The sequence below is a fragment of the Anolis carolinensis genome, chromosome 1 (genome assembly GCF_035594765.1).
Source record: "Anolis carolinensis isolate JA03-04 chromosome 1, rAnoCar3.1.pri, whole genome shotgun sequence".
NCBI lineage: Eukaryota > Metazoa > Chordata > Lepidosauria > Squamata > Dactyloidae > Anolis > Anolis carolinensis.
In genome coordinates, this window is record NC_085841.1 from 19,626,854 (window position 1) to 19,648,804 (window position 21,951).

Sequence of the window (21,951 nt, forward strand, 5' to 3'; positions counted from 1 at the left end):
GTTCTCAGCAAACTATCATTGTGTGTGATTAAAAAAATCATTTTAAGAGCACGGTTATAGAAAGAAAAACAATTGTACGCATGCATTAAGTAGGAATGGATGACTTAGTACTGCTTACACTAGGCATAGGCAAACTTCGGCCCTCCCTCCAGGTGTTTTGCACTTCATCTCCCACAGTTCCTAATAGCCAGTAGGTTGTTAGGAATTTGTTGAAGTCCAAAACACCTGGAGGAAGGGCTGACGTTTGCCCATGCCTGGCATACAACATCAAGATTTCTCTCCTCCTCCACTATCAAAACAACTTTGCTCTTTGCTTAATTTTTTTCATGAACAAAGATGGAGTGGAAAGATCATATTGTGAAAATTCGGGTGGCACTTTTCAAACAGATGGTCAACACCAGAAGAGGGCAAAGTGGCCTCCAGATGTTGTTGGGCTGCAGCTCTCAGCAGTTCTAGATAGGTCAGTGAACACTAATAACAGCAACAACATCATCAACAACAACAACAACAACTGGCACAAACCAGTACAAGTGGTCCCAGTGGTAATTGGTGCACTGGGTGCCGTGCCAAAAGATCTCAGTCGGCATTTGGAAACAATAAACATTGACAAAATTACAATCTGTCAACTGCAAAAGGCCACCTTACTGGGATCTGCATGTATCACCCGAACGAAATCCAGCATATATATTTAGTTTACTGTGTCATACTATGTCTTTGTGTCAATAATAATAATAATAATAATAATAATAATAATAATAATAATAATAATAATAACAACTTTATATCCTGCCTCCATCTCCCCGAAGGGACTCAGGGCGGCTCACATGGGAACAAGCCCAGCATAAACATAGGTTAAAATGCAGTCCATAAATTACAACAATGTAACAAAATAAATATAAAATAACAGCATAAAACACATCAATTACTTAAAAACCTGGGCATAAAATGCTATATGTGCAAAGGGTGACTTATGCAGGACTCTGAGAGATCTAGTCCAAAAATATCTCAAATATGGCATTTTACTCAACACTCCTGAGGCAAGACAGATACCTGGGAGAGATATTGGAAAGTATTTGGTGCATTCCTTGCCCAAACTGTGCCTTCCAGATGTGGTGGGCACAATGTCCATCACTCCACAACCAGTGGCACTGCAAGCCAGGAATGATGGCAGCTGTGGTCAAGCGCATCCCCACAGCACTAGGTTAGGGAAGGCTGTTGTAAAACAAGTGTTTTCATTTTACTACAAACCTCTTTGATACTCCACTTGGAATGAAGCACCACAAAATGCATCATGATGGATGGGGAAAGAGAATGTGAGAATGACAAGGGCAACTTTGTTTTATGTAATTGGGCCCCGAGGAAGCACACTTGAGAAGCGAAAGAGGATCGCTTTCAGAAGAACCCAGCACCCATCAGTCCTATTGATTTTTAAATGAAAGTTCTTGGCTCAGAACACCTCTAAAATTAGGCCACGGTTTTAACATTAGACAGTGTGTGTGTGTGTGTGTTTTATATCAGTCACTCTCTTGTCTTCGCTGTCTGTGCTGCTCTGATGCTCATCTCTTAGAAAAGATTCGTTATCAAGGCTACAATCTCAGAGCAATCAATAAAATATAGCTTATCACTGCTGCAGCAACATCAAAACCTCTTCAACAAAAGTCTCACAAGATGCCTGTTTTTCTGACCTGCGTTTGTGCCAATGAATCGAGAAATGTTGCAGCATCCCTACAACTTATCCATACAACTTATAATATTCTATATGTATCTAAAATTATCCATGCCAGTCGGAGATCATAGCTAATGAGTTGAGCCAGTGAACAGGCTTCAGGCTCATAATCTCTGTATACCCTTTCCAAAAGGAATGATTTTCTGGAGCGACAAACATTTTCAAACAGTTACCTAACATGGGGAAACCAAAGAGCCCTGCTTGCCAAATTAATTCACAGATTTTTAGACGAAAATTGGGCACAGCGGTGGCATAAATAGTGTGCTTCTCTTCACACATCAGCTCCCTCCACAAAATAAAACAGCCAATAGTAGGGGAATCTATTTTAGGTAACTCAAGAAAGAATTCAACGACCCTGACCTACATGCTTCTTTTAAAGCTACAACCTCTGCATTCCTATACTATATTGTATGTAAATATGTGAACAGCTCTATAGCTCAAGGAAGTTTTTAGCTCAGTTGACAAATCACAAGCTTTGTGAACAGATATTTCCAGGTTCCATGTCCAGCTTCTCCAGAAAGAGCTAAGGACATTTTCCTACTTAATCCCCTTTAAAAACACTAACAATCTAGAAGGACCAATGACTACTATAAGGCATGCTTCTGCACACACTTCATTTCCATTTATGTTTTAAAACCAAATATCTACATATGATTTGGGCTTGAGAGCTGGTGAGACTCTGAGACTGTCTTCAAAATGGTCTACCGTCTACTATCACTTTTGTTCCTCACTCGGAGGAAAACATCGAACGGACTCTAGGATTTAACATTATGATTTATGAGTGTGATCAGTTTTTCTTTCATGCCAGCAGCAACTCTCTCATAATTATGATTGATGATGATGATTCTTTTCTTTCTTAAAAGAAGTCTATAAAGCCTTGCCTCGTTAGATATTGTCACCTTTCTTAGCTTTCTCAGCTTTCATCTGGCAAAAGGTCGGGTATAAATAAAATAAAACACGGTCTGCTCAGGAATGTTATTAAGTCATAGTCCTGAGATGAAAGGCTACTTGTTCAAAGAAATTGTTATTATCCTGATACTTCTCAGTGTATCACACCTGAGTTGTGAAGCACTGAGAAGCATATACTTATGTACACTCAGAGTGTATATATATACAGTAGAGTCTCACTAATCCAACATAAACGGGCCGGCAGAATGTTGGATAAGCGAATATGTTGGATAATAAGGAGGGATTAAGGATAAGACTATTACACATCAAATTGGGTTATGATTTTACAAATTAAGCACCAAAACATCATGTTTAACAACAAACAACAGAAAAAGTAGTTCAATACGCAGTAATGCTATGTAGTAATTACTGTATTTACGAATTTAGCACCAAAATATCACGATGTATTGAAAACATTGACTAAAAAATGCATTGGATAATCCAGAATGTTGGATAAGCGAGTGTTGGATAAGTGAGACTCTACTGTATATGTGTTTGTGTGTGTGCTTCAAGTCGCCTTATGGCGACTCCACAAATTTCATAGGGTTTTCTTAGGCAAGGAATATTCAAAGGTGGTTTTGCCAGTCTCTTTCTGTGCAATATAGCCTACAGCTGGTAATTGTTTGCAGTTCCCCATTCAAGTAGTAACCAGAGCTGACAATGCCTAGCTACCAAGATTATATAGGGAACTGGAGCTTATCCCATCATATACAAGCTGTATTTAATATCTCTAAAAGGTATGATAAATACCACAATCTGAATTTATGATTCATTAGGGTTTATTATCTCCATTTTTATTATTTTGATGTTTAGAGTTAGGCATTGTTTCTCTTTTTGTCTTTTGTTTAGATTTCAGAAAGATCTGGGTGCCAAAGGTAAAATGTGCAATGTCCTTCTTCACCCTTATTTATCCTAGTTCCCCAGACATATCCTACATATCATGCTTTAATTCATGGTGAAAATAAAAGATTTGGTGTATTTCTAGATTTCTAAGCTCCCAGTCCTTTGTATTCATACCTCAACATACCTACAAATGATAAAGTAACATTTTAAAACCAAAAATATCCCATTGACACACTCCATGAGTATGGGAAGTCAATACTGCTACCTTTTTGACATCCCACCTTATTTTGGGCCCAGGCTTTATCACACAGAGGTAAACAACAACTTTCCTATTTTTAGGCCAATAAGTAAAAATGTGACAGAATTGCCTCCCACATTCCATAGGTGGTATTTGCGAGAGTGCTCTGAATAAAAACAACATTAAAATAAAATTGGGGGAGATTTTAAAGGGTCTTGAGTTGTCAAGAAAGAGAGGGATGTTGATCAGCAACAAAAATGGTACAGGGAGTCGCACATGGCCCATGGCTCCAGCTTTTTATCAGATATTGTTGTTGTTGTTGTTGTTCAGTAAATAGTACAATTTTATATGCCGAGTTATGAATGAAGCATTTTATGTTGGTTAGGAGTAAAATAAAATTAGATAAGAAAATAAATATTGCACATATTTCAGTTGTAACCAAAATTTCTATAATGTTTTTCTAGGAGAAAACAACAAAGCTTTCTTCGCATGGCTTCATATTTTACACAAAAAGTACTACAACATTATCAAAGATATCAAACACAACTCACTGATTCCAGTTAAGTAAAAGGCGTCACCAGTGCCGAAAACCCAAACCTGGCCAATAGGCTTTAAAAAATATGGGTGGATTCAATGACATTCCATGAATCTACTCCAAGCTTTAGTCTGACATTTCATCTACTCTGGGCAGTTTAGCCCTCTGCAAATCTCTCCTGGAACAGCTCTTTAATCAGTATGTTCATACTGAATGCAGAGCTACTGTCCAGTTAGCCCAGGTGTACATCTGGTCACCCGGAGCTTGGATGGAACTGTGGCCAGCTAGGAGTGAAGGTGGCCACATGGACATGACTCATCCTCTTTTCCTGCTCTAAGTAGTGCAGGGAAAGGGTGATGGTGCCAGTCTGAACAGGGGATTGGGTTGATTTAGACCAGACTGCACTTTCCATACTGCCTTAAAGCCCCAGGATACTCCAGAGTTAGCATCCCTGACTTTGCTGGACAAAGTTGGTTTGATACAAATACTCACTAAAAGCCGCTCTGCATCATGAAGACTTTCAGAGGTCCATTTGCCATGAGTATGGGAATAAGGGGCCGTGTGGATCAGTCGCCAATCTCTTAACTAGGTTCTAAATCTTCTGTACAATCCAAACTAAAGCTGGAATGGATTCACATTTCCAATGAAATGAGTACCACAAGAGGATTTTTTTAACAGGATTGTACCACTTCATCTGATCCACTACTGCTATAATCCTTTGGCCAATGTTTTCAAATTAAGCACTCAAGATGCAAATTCATAGCCTCACAATAACTGGTAATTTTCCAGTGTAGTTCCAGATTATATACACACTGAGTTAAGCAACATATACTATTGTACGCAACAAAGTTGCTCAGAATTTATAAAAGTTCTAGTTTGGGCGACAATGAATTTTGGGTTACAGCACCCTTCAGATGCTGATTGAGGCATTCCAGAACTTCAAGTCTAAACAGGTAAATTTTGCAAACTCTGAAATTGCCTTATGAATAGCATTTTCATTTCACGAGGGGCTAGAACTCAGAGTGGGTAGCAATCCTTTGTACCCACAAGGACAAATAGGATAAAATACAATTAGTGGAGATTTGAGAGTTGGGACATAATGCAACCTGTTTGTAGATTAGGGATTATTTCCCTTAAGGTTTCTGTTCATTACTGTTCCTTCATTATAGCGTAGCATGCACAAAGGCAATAGCCACAAAGAAAAAAGAAGTATATACATGGGGGAAAATCTCCTCACAAATCCACTGCTAGTTGCAGGAAATGCTTATCAGCAATATTTCCTTTCTAACTGCTTTCTAATTTGTAAACTGTCAAACCTGACAGCCTTGCCTAATTGGACCTTCCCCCACGTGGCAACATTAACTTGAAAGTGCAAAGCATACATATTTCAAGATGTCACAAAGGCTAATGACAAGCTTCTCTGACCTCGCAACCTGACTGTGTTTATTAGTCACAGGCTCGATGCCCCCTCCCCCCAAATGAAACAAGGCCTTACTTGCAAAAATATGATCTTAATATGTTAAGTGTGGTTGGAAAAGGATACCTCAATTTCTGGTCAGGATTTGTCATGTACTGTTCTATGCCACTTGTCACTGGCATGGAAAAAGTGACAACTTCCAGTGTGCCTGTCAGGGCAATGTACGCTATTGTTTATACATACACACCTCCAGATACAACCTCTTTGACAACATGCACCCAGTCTCACAACATCTTTGAAATTTTGCACAGGCTTGCCACCAGCAGACATACTTGGCACCTAAGGTCACACAATTTCTGGTACCTTCCTAGCTTTTGCTGCTATACAAGAACAGCCAAGATTTGATGCAGCATGAACAAAAATAGCTTTGAAATTTTTTTTTATGAAATCTGTTTTCAAACATTTTCACATTGCTGACAAATGTCAAAAAATGGGTAGTACTTACACAATGTCATCATTCTGAAACTCGAGCTCTCCACAAGTGTCTTCAAAGTCCTCTCCGCCCCCTCTGGCTGTGCCTTCGATTGTTTTGTACGGCACAATAACATTTCCTCGAGCTCCAGATGTCCGTAGCACTTTCACTTCCATGGTTCCCACACTCTCACTTACGTGAGTGACTGGCTCCTCGAAGGTAAAAATGCCAGCATGATCATCATCAAAGATAGTGACCGTGGCAGTAGCAGGTGACCCCAAGCAAGCCACTGTTGCGACATGATTGGCTTCTAGCACACTCTCTTCTTGCTCCGCTGAGATCACTTTGACATTACTGAGGTGAACAAGAAAGTTCTCATCTTCTTCAAATATATCATCATCAATTATGCCAACCCGTATTTCTTTCTGTGTCTCGCCAGGCTTAAATACCACAGTCCCTTCAGTGAATTCATAATCAGATCCTGCATTGGCAGTACCATCTTCTGTTCGGAAATCAACCGAGACAGTTTTGGTCAAATCACCACCTCGGCGGGAGATACTTATGGCTACCGTGCCACAGTTCTCAAGGCATTGGTAGGTGCTCTGCTCAAAATACACCTTACTGACAGGGTCATTGTCTGCTACTTCACAGTTGACCTCATGCATGCTGACTGCTTTTCTGGCTTGGTCTGCAGCATGTCTCTTCAATATATTGCCTGCCCCGGTCATTAGTCGAGTGGCTTGGATTCGGTAAAAGGCTCGGCTCTTTTGCTGTTGACTAAGAACCTGATAATTAGCCAATTCTATCAGCTGCTCCATTTCTTTGTCTGGATGCTTCTGCTTCAGCTCTTTGAGGATTCTGGCCATTTCCCTCCTCGCTTCCTCATCATCTTGATCCTTCTCGTCTACCTCGAGGACCAGAGTGCCATCCAAGAAACTTTCAACATGGGAATTAACTACTTTCCCATCCATTTCAATGTCAGCTTTGGACTGCGGCCCTTCACCTTCATGCTCAATGATCATCCCCCTCTGTTTGCCAGCCCTGTACCTCTTGTAGACATACTTGTAAAACAAGAGCCTCCGGTCGGCAACCCAGGCAAACACCACACAGATTGGAAAGAAGAAGAAGGTGAGCAAGCCTTCCCAGACTTCTACTACCCCAGGCGATATGACAGATAAAATTAAGTAAAGCCAAGTGTAGGCAAAGATGCTCCAAGCCGCAGTGACAAAAAACACACGGAGATGCTTAATCTTCCTGATTTCTCCATCTGGGACAACGTAAACACAAAGGGCTATGATGACGAACATGTTGAAGGCTGCACTTCCTACAATGGTGCTTGGCCCAAGGTCCCCTGCATGGAATCCGTGGCCACACACTTCAATCACAGAAAGGAGGATCTCTGGAGCAGAAGAGCCCAAAGCCATCAGAGTTAGATTGGAAACAGTCTCATTCCAAACTCTAACTGTGGTCTTGGTGGTTTCACCATTAGGTTTCTTGATGGTGATCTCTTTCTCTTGGGATGTAATCACTTCTATTGATGACATGAAGCGATCGGCTATAATCGACACTCCTAGAAACATGTAGACCATGGCCACAAAGTATACAGTGGCTCTTGCTATTTTGTCACCAAATGAAGGGTCCTGAGGTTCCCAGATTGGCAAAATCACACCTTTCTTGCAAATATAAGAACCAGTACATTCTTTAGTATCATTACCATCTTCAGCCTGATGTTCTGAGTGTGCTTTGTCCATGTGCAATAGCAAGAGTACAACAACACTTAAAAGGTGTAGACCACCAGGAAAGGCAGTTGGCTTCTTTAATCCCATCATGATTGCTCTGTTAGACCAATTTCCAAATGTTCTCTAACCTGCAGGATACAAAATCGTAAAAACATGTTACTCAGATTCAACTGAAAAATGTAATGTTTCACTTATGTTATTTACAAATTCTTCCTCTATTAGAGTCAAAACTTTACAGCACCAATTTGACCAGTTAGTAAATAAATTGATAGATTTTTAAATATATATATCAAGCTGTGAGAGGAGGAAATATCTGTCATTTTACATTCCTTCAACTTAGCCACATTTACATTTTAACAGTCATTTGAGGGAACATTTTGGATGTTCTCAATAAAGTATTTTTATTTTATAATTCTGAGCAATTTCGTGAATGATACTTTTAATGTACAAAACATCATACAGCAATTTTATGCCAAGCCAATTCATATATATATTTGTTCTTAAAATAAATAAGTGACTTTCAATCTATAAAAGGTGTGAATATTGCAATTTCCCTCCAACTCAAAAATATCTGTTATTTTCTGGAGAAAAAAAGCTGAAAAATGTTTTTCTTCATGGCTTCAACATTTCTGGAAATTTTATTCTATTCCTACTGGGTTCCACTCTGAAGGTAATGGGACCAATTTACATAGAACATCCATTATACCCACTGGCCTGAAATTTTCTAGATTTTCCAAACATTTTGGAACAACTATAAATATCAGCATAAAAAGTTTTTGCACGGAGCCATTCTTTAGCAGACACCCACATATATCATACAGAGGTCAACAAAGAAGTTGTTGCAGAAGGAAAATCAACAGTGTAGACCTGAAGACCCTCATACCTATGATGTTCCTTCACAATATCCATATATATTCTGGACTGAAAGTTCTCAAAACTTTCAGTCAAATGAAAAACCCACAAAATCTTTACAAACAAATAGCAGACTCATTTTTTATACTCAGATACTAACAGATTACAATGAACTTTCCCTCACACACACAAAAGGCAGGCTGCTCAGAGTCAGAACCTCCAACTGGAAGAACACATTTCATGAAATGCCTACTGCTGTTCATTTGGTTCAAGGAATTCTGCTTTCTAAGCTTAGGCCTTAGGCAGGAAAGGTATTGGAGAACAATTTACATTATTTGTTCTGGTTCTTGGAAGCCCTTTCCTGAATACTTCTGAATTCTGTTCTGAATTCTGAATTTTTCCTGACCTCACCTCTGGTTTACCCTGGCCCTAATTTTGTTGCTCTATGGCTGGATTCTTTCTGCTTGAAACTGGCCTGTCTTGGACTCTGTTTTGTGATCACCTTTGCTTTGGGAGGACAAATGGAAACAGAAGGAAATCACCAAAGAGAAATTAAAACAAATAGCCAGCTTATGTAGGGAGAACGTTCAAAAAGCTAAAGCTCAAGTTTGCTAGAGAGGCTGATTAATGCCAAAAACCTGTTAAACACACTAAAAATTAAAAATAAAATTTCAAAAACACAATTCATTGTAGCTCTATCAGTAAAAGGTTCAACAAACCAATGGCCAGGATTACAAGATGAATGTGACCAACTATAAAAGGGCTGGGCCAGGGATAGTGCAACAATGAAAACAATAAAAGGTGAGGGGTTTTTCTGTTATGTCCATAGCAAAAGGAAGAATAAGGAAATTGTAGCGCAAATGTATGGAGAAAATGACAGAATTCTAACGGGGATGGAGAAAAAGCAGAACTATTCAACACCTCAACTTGTGGGAAATGGAGCAGATGATGCAATAGAGGAAATGCAGCACAGAACAGGTAAAGAAGTAGTACAGGAATACTTTAAATGAAATAAAGTCTCCAGAGGCAGATGAACTATATACAAGTAATAAAAGAACTGGCAGAAGTGATCACAGAACCACGGGCAATCATTTTTGGCAATTCCCGGAAAACATAAGTTCCATCGGACCATCATCAAAAAAGGGGGGAAAGGAGACCAAACAATAATAATAATAATAATAAAAATAATAAAACTTTATTTATACCCCGCCACCATCTCCCCAACGGGGACTCGGGGCGGCTTACATGGGGCCATGCCCAAGACAATACAATAAACCATAACATAATACAATTAAATAATACATTACATAAAATAAACAGTACAACATAAGATCAAAACAGCAATATAACACGAGCGGGCCGCATGAATACTACATTTAAAAACTAGATTAAAAATTAAAACTCTGGGTGAGAAAGGGATCAGAATAAAACCTCGAGGGACGGGACATCAGATAGTGAACCAGTCTAGAGGATAAATATCGGGGGGGAGTAGCATAGAACATTTACTCTCCGAAAGCACACCGGAAGAGCCATGTTTTTAAATCTTTCCTGAAGGCTAAAAGGGTGGGGGCTTGCCTGATTTCAATGGGCAGCGAGTTCCACAAGCGAGGGGCCACCGCAGAGAAGGCCCTCTCCCTTGTTCCTACAAGGCGAGCCTGAGATATAGGTAGTGGCGACAGGAGGGCCTCCCCTGATGATCGGAGAGGTCGGTCAATACTACCCAGTTAGTACCATTAAATACCAGGAAAGATTCTAGAGTAGATCATGAAGCAGACAATCTTTAAGCATCTAGAAAGCAATGACATGATCACCAAAAATCAATATGGATTTCTCAAAAACAAGTCAATCTTATCACTTTTTTATAGTTACAAGCTTGATTGATGATGAAAGTGCTGAAGGGTTGTAGCATATTTTGATTTCAATATGGAATTCATCAGCCACCCCCCATTATATTCTTACAAAGAAGCTGATAAAATGTTGGGTAGATAGTATATTTGTAATTGGTTGTCCAACCAAGGTAAACCCAAAGGTTCCTTTTCTTCATTCTGGGGAGAAGTGACCAGTGTGGTATCATAGGGTTCTGTCCTGGGCCCAGTTCTATTCAACGTCTTCATCATTGAGTTGTGTCTTGGAATAGAGGGCATGTTTTTCAAATCTGCAAAGGTCACCAAATCAGGAGAGGAACCTTATACCCAAAAAGCACGGATCAGAATTTTCTTGGTTCACAATGGTGTTCTGAAATGCATACCATTCTGGATATATGCAGATGAAAAGGCATCAGCCCACTTCCTTCACTTGATTACAGGATGAGGTATTAACAGATGCTTTTTTATTTCTCAATAGTTACACATGTGGCTTTTGCAAAGCAGGATGCAATGAGGGGCCCAAAACCACAGATGTGCAGAGGTTTTTTGCCTTCTGTCTACCAAAAGTCTATTCTGTACTATAGCATCATTGGTCACATAAGTTTTTTTTTACTAAGTGACAGAGATTTCCCATCAGAACGACTATAGAAACACTGGGTTGGAGAATGACTTCAATCTTTGATCTAAGGTATAGCTCATCCATGCCTGATAGAATCGGTTTCTTTTCTGAAAACCATAGGATAGTGCATGACATCTTTAACTCTGCTTTTGAAGGACAACAGAGTTTGAGAAGTGGATTGCTTCATGGTACGGGACCTGATGACACTTGGGAAGCTCAAGCCTGGAACATAGTTGGACATGCAGAACCAACTGTTTAAATTATTGGGACTGTGGACTGAGCAAGTAAAAACACATCTCAGTTCTCAAAGGCTTGAGACTACACACAGAGTGAGACAGATGAAATGCATTTGATGGAGGAGTAGACATAGTGCTTCCCTGACATCCAGCCAATATTCACTGTTATAATCAGCTTTACTTAAAGTTTGGTCCCTAAAGACTAGATTGTAGCTTTCTTCATTCTCTGCCATATGACCTGGGATGCTGTAGGTGTAGTGTAGAGTAATATAGTGTAATGTAATGTAGTGTCACATCTGGGAATCTGAGCCTGGGAGTCATTGTGTGGAAGAAATGCCCATTCTACAAATTCCTTATTATTCAACCTGTCAATATTATCCACAATTATTATTTTATATATATTTTAAAATGTTCTAAAATTTATGAATACATGTCAAGTGAAGCAATAAAGCATGCACTTTTGTACAAGTTTATTTTGTGTACGAAAACCCCATCAATCCGTTTTTTCTCATAGTGAATACCACAGAGTTGGCACCGCTAATTGTTTAATTAAATACACACATTACTGGCACAGAATAAGCCTGGAAAGTTTCTGTAAGTTGCCAATGATAGGAAGCAGATAATTAGAATGGAAATGACTACGCAAATCTACCCTGAAATAGGCTGTGATTGACACACTAGAAAAAACAATGACCACAGAAAGTAAAGACAACAAACATTGACAGGCCAGTACATAAAAGCCAATGCAAGTTAAAGGGCAGCAAAAAAAGGATGTTCTAATTTTAAGTTTTTGTATGCTTTTAACTTACTGATTTTTAAAAAATTGTGAACGCTTCCTTGAATATAAATTATAGGAAGAAGGTAGGAGAAGGAGGAGAGGAGGAGGAAAGAGAGAAAGAGGGAGAGGAAGATGAGGCTGAGTTGTTCATTCTTCACTGTTCTCTCCTTCCTAAAACTGTTTTGTGTCAGTTGTATTTAGTTTTCGTATTACTTTAAAGTTAGGGATAAATCAACTAGAAGAAAACAACAATAGGTTCAAATAGTTTGGAGAAGAAATGACCTCCTATTGCCTTATTTGTCTGTGTTGCCCCACAATCCTACACTTCATGTTATATCAGAAAGAGCCAAGTTGTGTCCTATTGCCATCAAATCTAGTTTAATTCATATCCGACCTTCTAGTCATTACTGTCATTACTGAACTATCCATATCCTGTCATTACTGAACTATCTGCTAGAGATGCAAATATTCACTTATTTCACTTTCATATGTAATAAAAATTTCCTCTGTTAAGGAAGACTGAATTTTTGGTGAATTTTATTTCAGGACTTTTCTGGAAAAAAATGGTTCCAACCAAAGCAAAATTTGGTCAAAACACTTTTGTTGATGCAAGCATTTTTGTGCAAAAACCATGCCTTTGTGTTGTCGAAGGCTTTCATGGTGGGAATGACAGGGTTGTTGTGTGTTTTTGGGTTGTATGGCCATGTTCCAGAAGTATTCTCTCCTGATGTTTCGCCCACATCTATGGCAGTCATCCTCAGAGGTTGTGAGTCACAACAAGAGAGAATACTTCTGGAACATGGCCATACAGCCCGAAAAAAACACAACAACCTAACTATGCCTTTTTTATACAAGTTTCTAGTACAGCGCTTTGCCATTTTCCAAACGCATATCTTGATGTGTCAAGGCAAACTTTCTCATTGAGAATGCGAGAATCTGTGACTGTTCTTTACATGTCCTTGCCTACAATTAACATTGTCATTCACTATTCAGATTTTCCCCAAGAACACATCAACAAACCTCACTGTTTCCATTTCCAAAAGACCAAACCCTAGGACTAATCACCCTCAAAAGAAAACAAAATGAGTGAATTTGCTTGCAAGTCATTTGCAAGATAATTGCCTTTTTCTGGTTCAGACAACTGTTCAAGCTGTATAGGGCCAATGGTAGGATCCAGTAACAGACATTTTCTGGCAGAATGACAACATCCAGCAAAACTGGGGAGGAGGTAGTTAAAGTGGTGTCAAACCATGTTAATGCTACAGTGTAGATGCACCTTACATTGCTCGTCAACTTGTAACAACCCCATGAATTGCATTGAGTTTTCTCAGGCAAGGAATACTCAGAGCTGGTTTTATCATTAGTATGAGTGTCCATTAGTATCGCTAGAATTGTTTCAAGGTTACTGTTAAATTGTTTGCAGCTGGCTTCTGTGTGGTGTGAAGGGTTGTGGAGGGGAGGGAAAGAAAATTCCCAAAATTCTTCCAACTTAACAAAAACTGGATTTAGTCCATAAGGGGAATATGTCATCAAGGTTTATGTTCAATGCAAAGCAATTCCAAACAGGAATAGCACTAACAGGAATATCACTAACCACAACGGAGATATTATTAGATTTACATTTAGACATTTACCCATTATTGGATTTACACCTTGATGCAGTGGTTATCTTTTGTACCCAAACTGATCAGAAAATTTCCCTTTGTTATACTTGAATGGAATGGCCTTCAACTCATAAGTCAGAAAATGCTCCCTCAAACATAGCAGTTGTCATTTGGTATATGTGACATTCAGTACTAGTAGGTTATAAAGCTCATTACATAATCTACTAAATCTGATATGTGCTAGAGATAAATACAATTTTTAAAAGGGTACCATGCTTGTGAATAACAAATGTCAGTAACAACGACTTCATCTTATCAATCACTGGGAGCCTATGTAAGCAGACATGAGACCAAATCCTTTTTCACAGATATCTTGCAAGAGTGAGGCAAGTGATTTTAAGTACATAGAAAGAATAGCTTTGAAAGTGCTGCTTTGGCTACAACTTTAAGGAATCTAACAATGTTTTGGCGTGATTAGCATCTGGATTCAACAATGTATCTGTGCTGGGAAAAAGGCAATTTAGTTAATTAAGTGCCTTTACTATAAACCTCTTCTGCAATAAAATACAGAGCCAGGGCCCCCATAACTGTTATGAAGGACAAATAAATGCTAACAAGAAAACCTGGACTCACTGTGAATCTATCTCAGTCTGTTTTCATAATGCATGGGGAATTCTAGTGAGTATCCTGGGTTTTCTTGACTTGATCTGACTTTGCCATCATTTAGACAATTGTTGGAGGATACTCTGGAGCGTAATGCTCTGGACTGGACCCGGCTTAAGTATCCAGTGTAGACTCACCCAAATTTTGCCTGCTTGCAAGTATTTGTGCAGAGAGTGTCATTTACCCAATTCACTATCATTAAAGACATCCTTAATCTGAAGACTGTTCCAAACAAAACATGTTATTAAAGGTGTCCTCCATGTAGTCTAAATAATTTTGTGTTAATTATTCATGAGACAGGCAGCATAGATATTTCTAAAAGGGCTTAAAGACAATAGGTACTTCATTATTTCTTAGTGTTTGGTCATTTAGTACTTTTGTGATGGATAATTCCTAAGTACTAAATGACCAAACTAAGAAATAATAATAATAATAATAATAATAATAATAATAATAATAATAATAATAATAATAATAATGTTTTATGATGTAATGGATTCTTGTATATTACTATAATGTGTTATGTCTTTGCATGTAAAGCATTTAATTTTGCCATAATTATGTTGGAAACCACTTTGAGTTCCCATTGGGGGAGAAAAGCAGTATACAAATGAAGTAAATAAATTATAAATAAATAAGGAGAATCAACTACATAGGAGTCTTGAGGGTCCAATTTTGCTAGACTATTCAATGTGGAGCTCAGGCCCTAGTCTTAAGGACTATGTTCAGAGCTGGATTAAGCTCTTACCAGATCTGGGAAATTATCTTTTAGGCCTATAGTATAATCTATAAGCCATTGACCATTGGGAATTTTGAATGTTGCCATTCAAAAAAGTAACATTTCCAAATCATCTTATGCTCAGAATCTCTCTGTATCCTTTTTGTTCTGAATATGAAAGGGTGAGGGACAAGCAAGCAGACCAATCTGACATCTGATTTTCCATTCTTGAGCTGAGAATAAAGTAACTGCTTTGGGAGACGATGATCAGGGCATTTGGACAACGTGGCTAGTCAAGCGAAGTTCATGGCGGAGAATCGTGGCTTCAGTGTTGGTGTTCTTGGCTTCTTCCAGAATGCTGACATTTGTCTGCCTGTCTTCCCAGGAGATTTGCAGATTTTTTCAAAGGCAACATTGATGGGATCTTTCCAGAAGTTGAGAGTGACATTTGTAGACAATTCATGCTTTATAAACAAGCATCTCAACATCCCTACAAATAGCCTCTTAAAACACTCTCTGCTTCCTTAAAAAAAAATGCTGTACTCACAGAGCTCAGATGGTGGCCGCCTAAGTAGCGGCAGTGGTCAACATTTTCTAGTATTGCATGATTAAAGCTTTATTTCTGGCTTTGCAAAGGAATTGGTTGGAGCCTGCTGGTAGAGCACTTTGGTTTTCTCAATGTTCAGTGAGCTTTTCATATGCTTCTGCAAAGGTATTTAAAGTAGCTTGTAAGTTTCCCTCTGAATGAGCAAAGACTATATGATCATCAGCATATTGGAATTCTGTAACAGGGATTGCGATCCCCTTACTTTTGGTTTTCAGCTTGAGGTTAAAGAACTTGCCATTTGTCTGATATGTGACTTCTACACCGGTGGGAAACTTCCTGTCATAGCTATGAAAATGGAAAATAAGGCTGGTGCAATAATACAACCCTGTTTAACATCTGATCCCCTCTTAAATGGATCACTATGGGAGCTGTTGCTGTCCAAGATTGTTGCCATCATGTTATCATAGAGGAGTCGCAGTTTGTTCACAAATGTATCAGGGCATCCAATGCTGGGCTGTGGCACAGGCTGGAGAGCAGCCTGCTGCAATAAATCACTCTGACCATGAGGTCATGAGTTCGAGGCCAGCCCGTGGCGGGGTGAGCACCCGTCAATTAAAAATAAAAAATAGCCCCTGCTCGTTGCTGACCAGCAACTCGAAAGATAGTTGCATCTATCAAGTAGGAAATAAGGTACCACTTATAAAAGTGGGGAGGCAAGTTTCACTAATTTACGATGTTGGAATGAGGAAGTGCGGTCAGAGTGGATGATGAAGCAGCTGCTCCCCCCTGTGGCCAGAATCGAACATCCCCCTCAGGAGAAGGTTAAATTGCCTCTGCGTATGTCTGTCTCTGTCTCAGTTCGATGTGTTTATGGGCATTGAATGTTTGCCCTATATATATATAGTGTGATCCGCCCTGAGTCCCCTTCGGGGTGAGAAGGGCAGAATATAAATACTGTAAATAAATAAATAATAAAGTAGAAAGCAGTAGGAAAAGAAGGTGACCATATTGCAGTTTGATAGATTAACTCAAGGAATCCATGGCTGTCCTGGGTTTGCAGCACCAAAGCAGGGCTCCCGATGTGATGGTCTCTTGGTGATCTCTCATTTATATGGTTGCCATACGTTGAAGATGACTAGATGGTAGTTAACACCCGCAATCTATTTCCATGCCTCCCACAATAGAAAGAGATGGCTATCACAGCATTAAGTTTAGAAGGAATATGGAGTTCCTCTTAAAATGAAAAATTTATATCTTTATTGTTGCAGAACTGAAAAATAGAAATAACATTTGTTGGAACTAAGTGTGGTTTTTTTTTTTTGCAAACTGCAATGGCAACTATACTTGCATTTATTTACTTATCTTTTCCCAAAGTTTCTACTCAAGGACCTAACCCATCTTCATTCTGTACACATGGCATCTTATTCCTCAATCTCTACCATGCAAACCTCAGAATAAAACTCTGAAATTTGGCCACAGACTTCTTTTGACACCATTTCTCCCATTACAGCAGAAAATGCATTATGTAAGAGAGAGGGAAATGTAGTCGTTTATGTAATATTTTCTTCTTTTTTAAATTCTGCTTTTTTACTTAAACAGGTTTACAAAGCAGCTTGCAAAATTGGATTGTAACAATATAATTGCTAACAACTAATAAAACAAATTAAAACCATAAAAAGAAAGCCAAAAACACCAGTATATTTTTAAAATTTATTACTCCATGCCTGCTAAATGTCACACAGCTTAACCTTTCTTCAAACAACACTTAAAACCAAAGAAAGAATGAAGACGACATACACACGTGAGACATTAATTTGCTTTCTCTCCTTTTCTCTTTCTGGAGGTATCCAAGTTACTTTTGTTTTCAAAATGGTTTCAAAAGATATGAATCACGGATAGCATATGAGCCCCAGCCTCAATGCCTTGTTTGTAGTGGTTCGAAATTGTGAAGAGCTATTAGCAGTTGATAAAGACCCAAAGCACTAGCTCCTGAGGTAACTTCGGCTATTTAGATATAAGACTAGAAGCAGGAAAAGTGAATAAGGGTGACTGAAGAACTGACTGTTTTTTAGGCAGTCAAAGCAGCCTAGTGAGATTTAGAAGGAGTACAAAGGGATGGTTCTGTCTCATTTTGCTACCTTGAGACTGTTTTATCTTCAGACGGAGACGTTTCTGCCTGCATTTCAATAGCTGGGTGGGAACAGTATTCTGTTCTAAGCCACATTTAGATTTTTCAGCTTGGAATCCAGTTGCACTAGATTAATGAATCAGATTTCTCTAATACAAGGTTTTATACAGGGATAGATTAGGGCCTCCTAGGAGACAAGCCAGATCGCTAACTGAGTCCCCCAGTTAGATACGTCTCCTTTCTCATGACACAATCCTTTGAAAGCTCCCCACTTTTTGTATGTCTCATTCACATTCTGAAATGCTGAAATGCTTAAGTTTTTTTCGTGTCCGGAGCAAATTGAGAAATGGCAAGTTTCTTCTGGTGTGAGAAAATTGGCTGTCTGCAAGGACGTTGCCCAGGGGACGCCCTGATTTTTTAAAATATATTTTACCATTCTTGTGGGAGGCTTCTCTCATATCCCCATGTTTAAGATAATGTTCAGGGAACTGGAAAATACATTAGAGTCTCACTTATCCAAGTCTCGCTTATCCAAGCCTCTGGATAATCCAAGCCATTTTTCTAGTCAATGTTTTCAATATATCGTGATATTATGGTGCTAAAGTCGTAAATACAGTAATTACAACATAACATTACTGCGTATTGAACTGTTTTTTCTGTCAAATTTGTTGTGTACCATGATGTTTTGGTGCTTAATTTGTAAAATCATAACCTAATTTGATGTTTAATAGGCTTTTCCTTAATCCCTCCTTATTATCCAAGATATTCGCTTATCCAAGCTTCTGCCGGCCCGTTTAGCTTGGATAAGTGAGACTCTACTGTAGTAGGAAGAAAGGAAGAGCACATCAGAGATAGATTGGTTGAATAATGGAAGACCCAGCTCAGAATCTGCAAGACCTGAGTAGAGAGTTTGATGACCACAGCTCATGGTGGTTTCTCATTCATAGGTTTGCCATAACATGTGGTTGACTTGATGGCCAACAACAGCAGCATCTTAGGAAAAAGCTCTAAAAGTTTTTTAATAAAATATTCTGGCATATTAATCTCACTCTTTGGTCCAATCTCCCACTGGAAAATGACCCCTTAGGACTTTTCTGAAATTTAATCCAACTCTTGGGCTTAAAGTTATTCGCCACCATTTTTTTTTCTAAATGATACTATTATGTGCATACATGGGAGAGGTCCACTTAAGAAAGTTAAGAGTAGTCATTGTTTTTCTCTTTTTGTAAATTGACATAATTTTTTATACATTCATTTCCTCAAACAAGAACTCTTTGGTGATGGAAAACAAAGAGATCACAAAGTTTGGCCAATGTTATCAACATCTGCAGCTTAAAACTGAAAGTTCCCTTTCAAACGATTTGCTGACAAGTCTGTTCAGATTTTCTTCCATGTTCCCAAATTAGCCATAATTTTTGAAGACGCAAATCTTGTGTTCTGTAAAGTCCCCCTGGCAAGAATGGGAAGCAGAGAGATGAAGATGAATTATTATACTTGAGTTTCAACCTTACACAAGGTTGTAAAGGAGAGCCAGGGTTTCATCGTGGTCTGGATCGGCTCCACTGTCTTAAAAGGATTTGGCACAGGTATCCTCAGACTTCCCAGCTGCATCGGAGCAGATAAATAAATCACCTGAGTTTTTGTTTGGTGCTCTATTCCCACGAACCTTTTTAACACTAGAGTTCTTCTCAACCAATTTTCAGCAGTCAGAAGCGACAAAAAAAATTGTTACCATTTTAGCTGTCTTTTTGATGTTCCATTTGACAGGTTGAATGATTGGAGGGGGGAAAGCTTCTTAAATATGATTATACACAGCAAGAAGAGAGGATTTTGAAAGGCAATGGCATAGCAGGGAGGCAAAAGTATCACTGCGATGTGGGTTTTATCATGCCTCTGTATCTTAAACAGAGCAGAGCTCTGAAAAAAGCTGAATTGTGAACCTGGTGTACTGGTGGAGGCATGTGTGACCCATAAGATGTTGCGGTACTGAAGGTCCTAGCAGCATATTCAATGGTGAAGAGTACTGGGGCTATAATCCAACAACATCTAGAAATCCACATGATTCCCACCCTGCCTGCCTGGGCCACTATTTCGGATCTAACACTAGCCAGTGAACATCAGAGGGAAACCAGCAAGTTCCAGTTATTCTTAAATGTTCTGACTTCCTTTGTATAAAGGTAAAGGTAAAGGTTTTCCCTGACATTAAGTCCAGTCATGTCTGACTCTGGGGGTTGGTGCTCATCTCCATTTCTAAGCCGAAGAGCCAGCATTGTCCGTAGACACCTCCAAGGTCATGTGGCTGGCATGACCGCATGGAGCACCGTTACCTTCCCGCCAAACCTATTGATCTACTCACATTTGAATGTTTTAGAACTGCTAGGTTGGCAGAAGCTGGAGCTAACAGTGGGCACTCACTCCGCTCCCGGGATTTGAACCTGCAACCTTTCGGTCTGCAAGTTCAGCAGCTCAGTGCTTTAACACACTTCGCCACCGGGGCTCCTCCTTTGTATGCAATTATGCAAACCAAACAGATTTGCAAAATTTGCAGGAGTCATTCTGTTTTTGCTGGCTACCTGGTGAGAGAAGGTGTGATAATGATATATGTGGGACACGAAAAAAAACCTATCTCTGAAATCCTGTCTCTTGGGAAGAATGATAAGACAATGTTATAGCACATATTTTGCATATATAGGGTAGTAGGTTGAAGATGACAGCACTGGGTTAGATGGAACAATGATCTTACTCAACAAAAGACAGTTCCTCATCTGTGGGTAACCCTCTCAGTATCTCCACTTCCTGCCATTTCACCAAGCATCACTCAAACTCTCTCTCTCTCTCTCTCTCTCTTTAAAAAAACAGATAAATAAAATTGCAGAGCTGGCCGTGGGCCATCTCACTTGATCTATTGCTCAGTGCACAATCTCTAGAGCAGACATGGGCAAACTTTGGCCCGCCAGGTGTTTTGGACTTCAACTCCCACAATTCCTAACAGCCGGTAGGCTGTTAGGAATTGTGGGAGTTGAAGTCCAAAACACCTGGCGGGCCAAAGTTTGCCCATGTCTGCTCTAGAGCATCTCCAACTGGTAGGTGTCCTCTTTTTGAAGACTTCCAGAGAAGGAGACACCCAGCACCTCATTGACTGCATTGATTCCGAACAGCTCTACTCTCAAGACATTCCTTCTAATGTTTAATCAAAATCTATCTTCCTGTTACTTCAAGTCATTAAACTTGGTTCTACCCTCTGGATTCCATTGCTTTGAGACAGTCAACTTGATGTAAAATGATGTTAATTTTACAGTGCAGATGCACATACCACCCACCCACTCACACCCCAGTCTCCAAGCATCATCTCCCAACACTTAAAATCCATGATCCCACATTGGCTCTACTTGTTTATTTTTAATGAATTGATTCACTGTAATCATATTTTACTTTTCTCCCAAGGGGATCATAATACACATTTTTATTCTCACAGCCATTGTGTAAAAGAGATTAAGCTGGCATATAATGACTAGCATAAGGTTATTCAGTGAATTCATGGCCAAATGATGTTTTGAAACCAGAATCACCAGTTCTGCCCCTCCAAAAAACCACGAAGGGCTTGATTTGGAGGGTTCTGCCCCATTTCTGCTCTGACCAGGCTATATCCTGGTTCTCAATTGCAAAAAATAATAATACTCAGCTTCAGAACTTAGTATCAATGCAGGCTGAGCAACTCTTATTTGGAATTCTAAAATCCGAAATTGTCCAAATGGGTGGCTAAGATGACAATACCTTTGATTTCTCCTTTTTCAATGGACACAAGCTTCAATCCATGCACAAAATTATTTAAAATATTGTGCATAAAATTACTTTCAGGCTATATGTATAAGGTGTATAAGAAACATACATGAATGTAATTATTAGACTTGGCTTCCATTCCCAAGATATCTCATTATTTTCATTTTGGCATACAGACATTGGAATACAGGTATTCCAATTTTTTAAAAACCCCACTCGAAATAAAAGCACTTCAGTCCCAAT

General features: G+C 39.1%; 1 protein-coding gene across 10 annotated transcripts in view; it reads right to left on the bottom strand.

Annotated features, from left to right (window-relative positions):
- slc8a1 (solute carrier family 8 member A1) overlaps positions 1–21,951 on the bottom strand; it is a 407,191-nt gene that overhangs the window by 310,796 nt on the left and 74,444 nt on the right. For all 10 annotated transcript variants that reach the window (XM_062968924.1, XM_062968922.1, XM_062968923.1 and 7 more), the window contains exon 2: positions 6,213–8,046. In XM_062968924.1, the coding sequence (XP_062824994.1) occupies positions 6,213–8,008 (1,796 nt within the window). In that variant the 5' untranslated portion in view covers positions 8,009–8,046. The remainder of the gene's footprint in view (positions 1–6,212; positions 8,047–21,951) is intronic.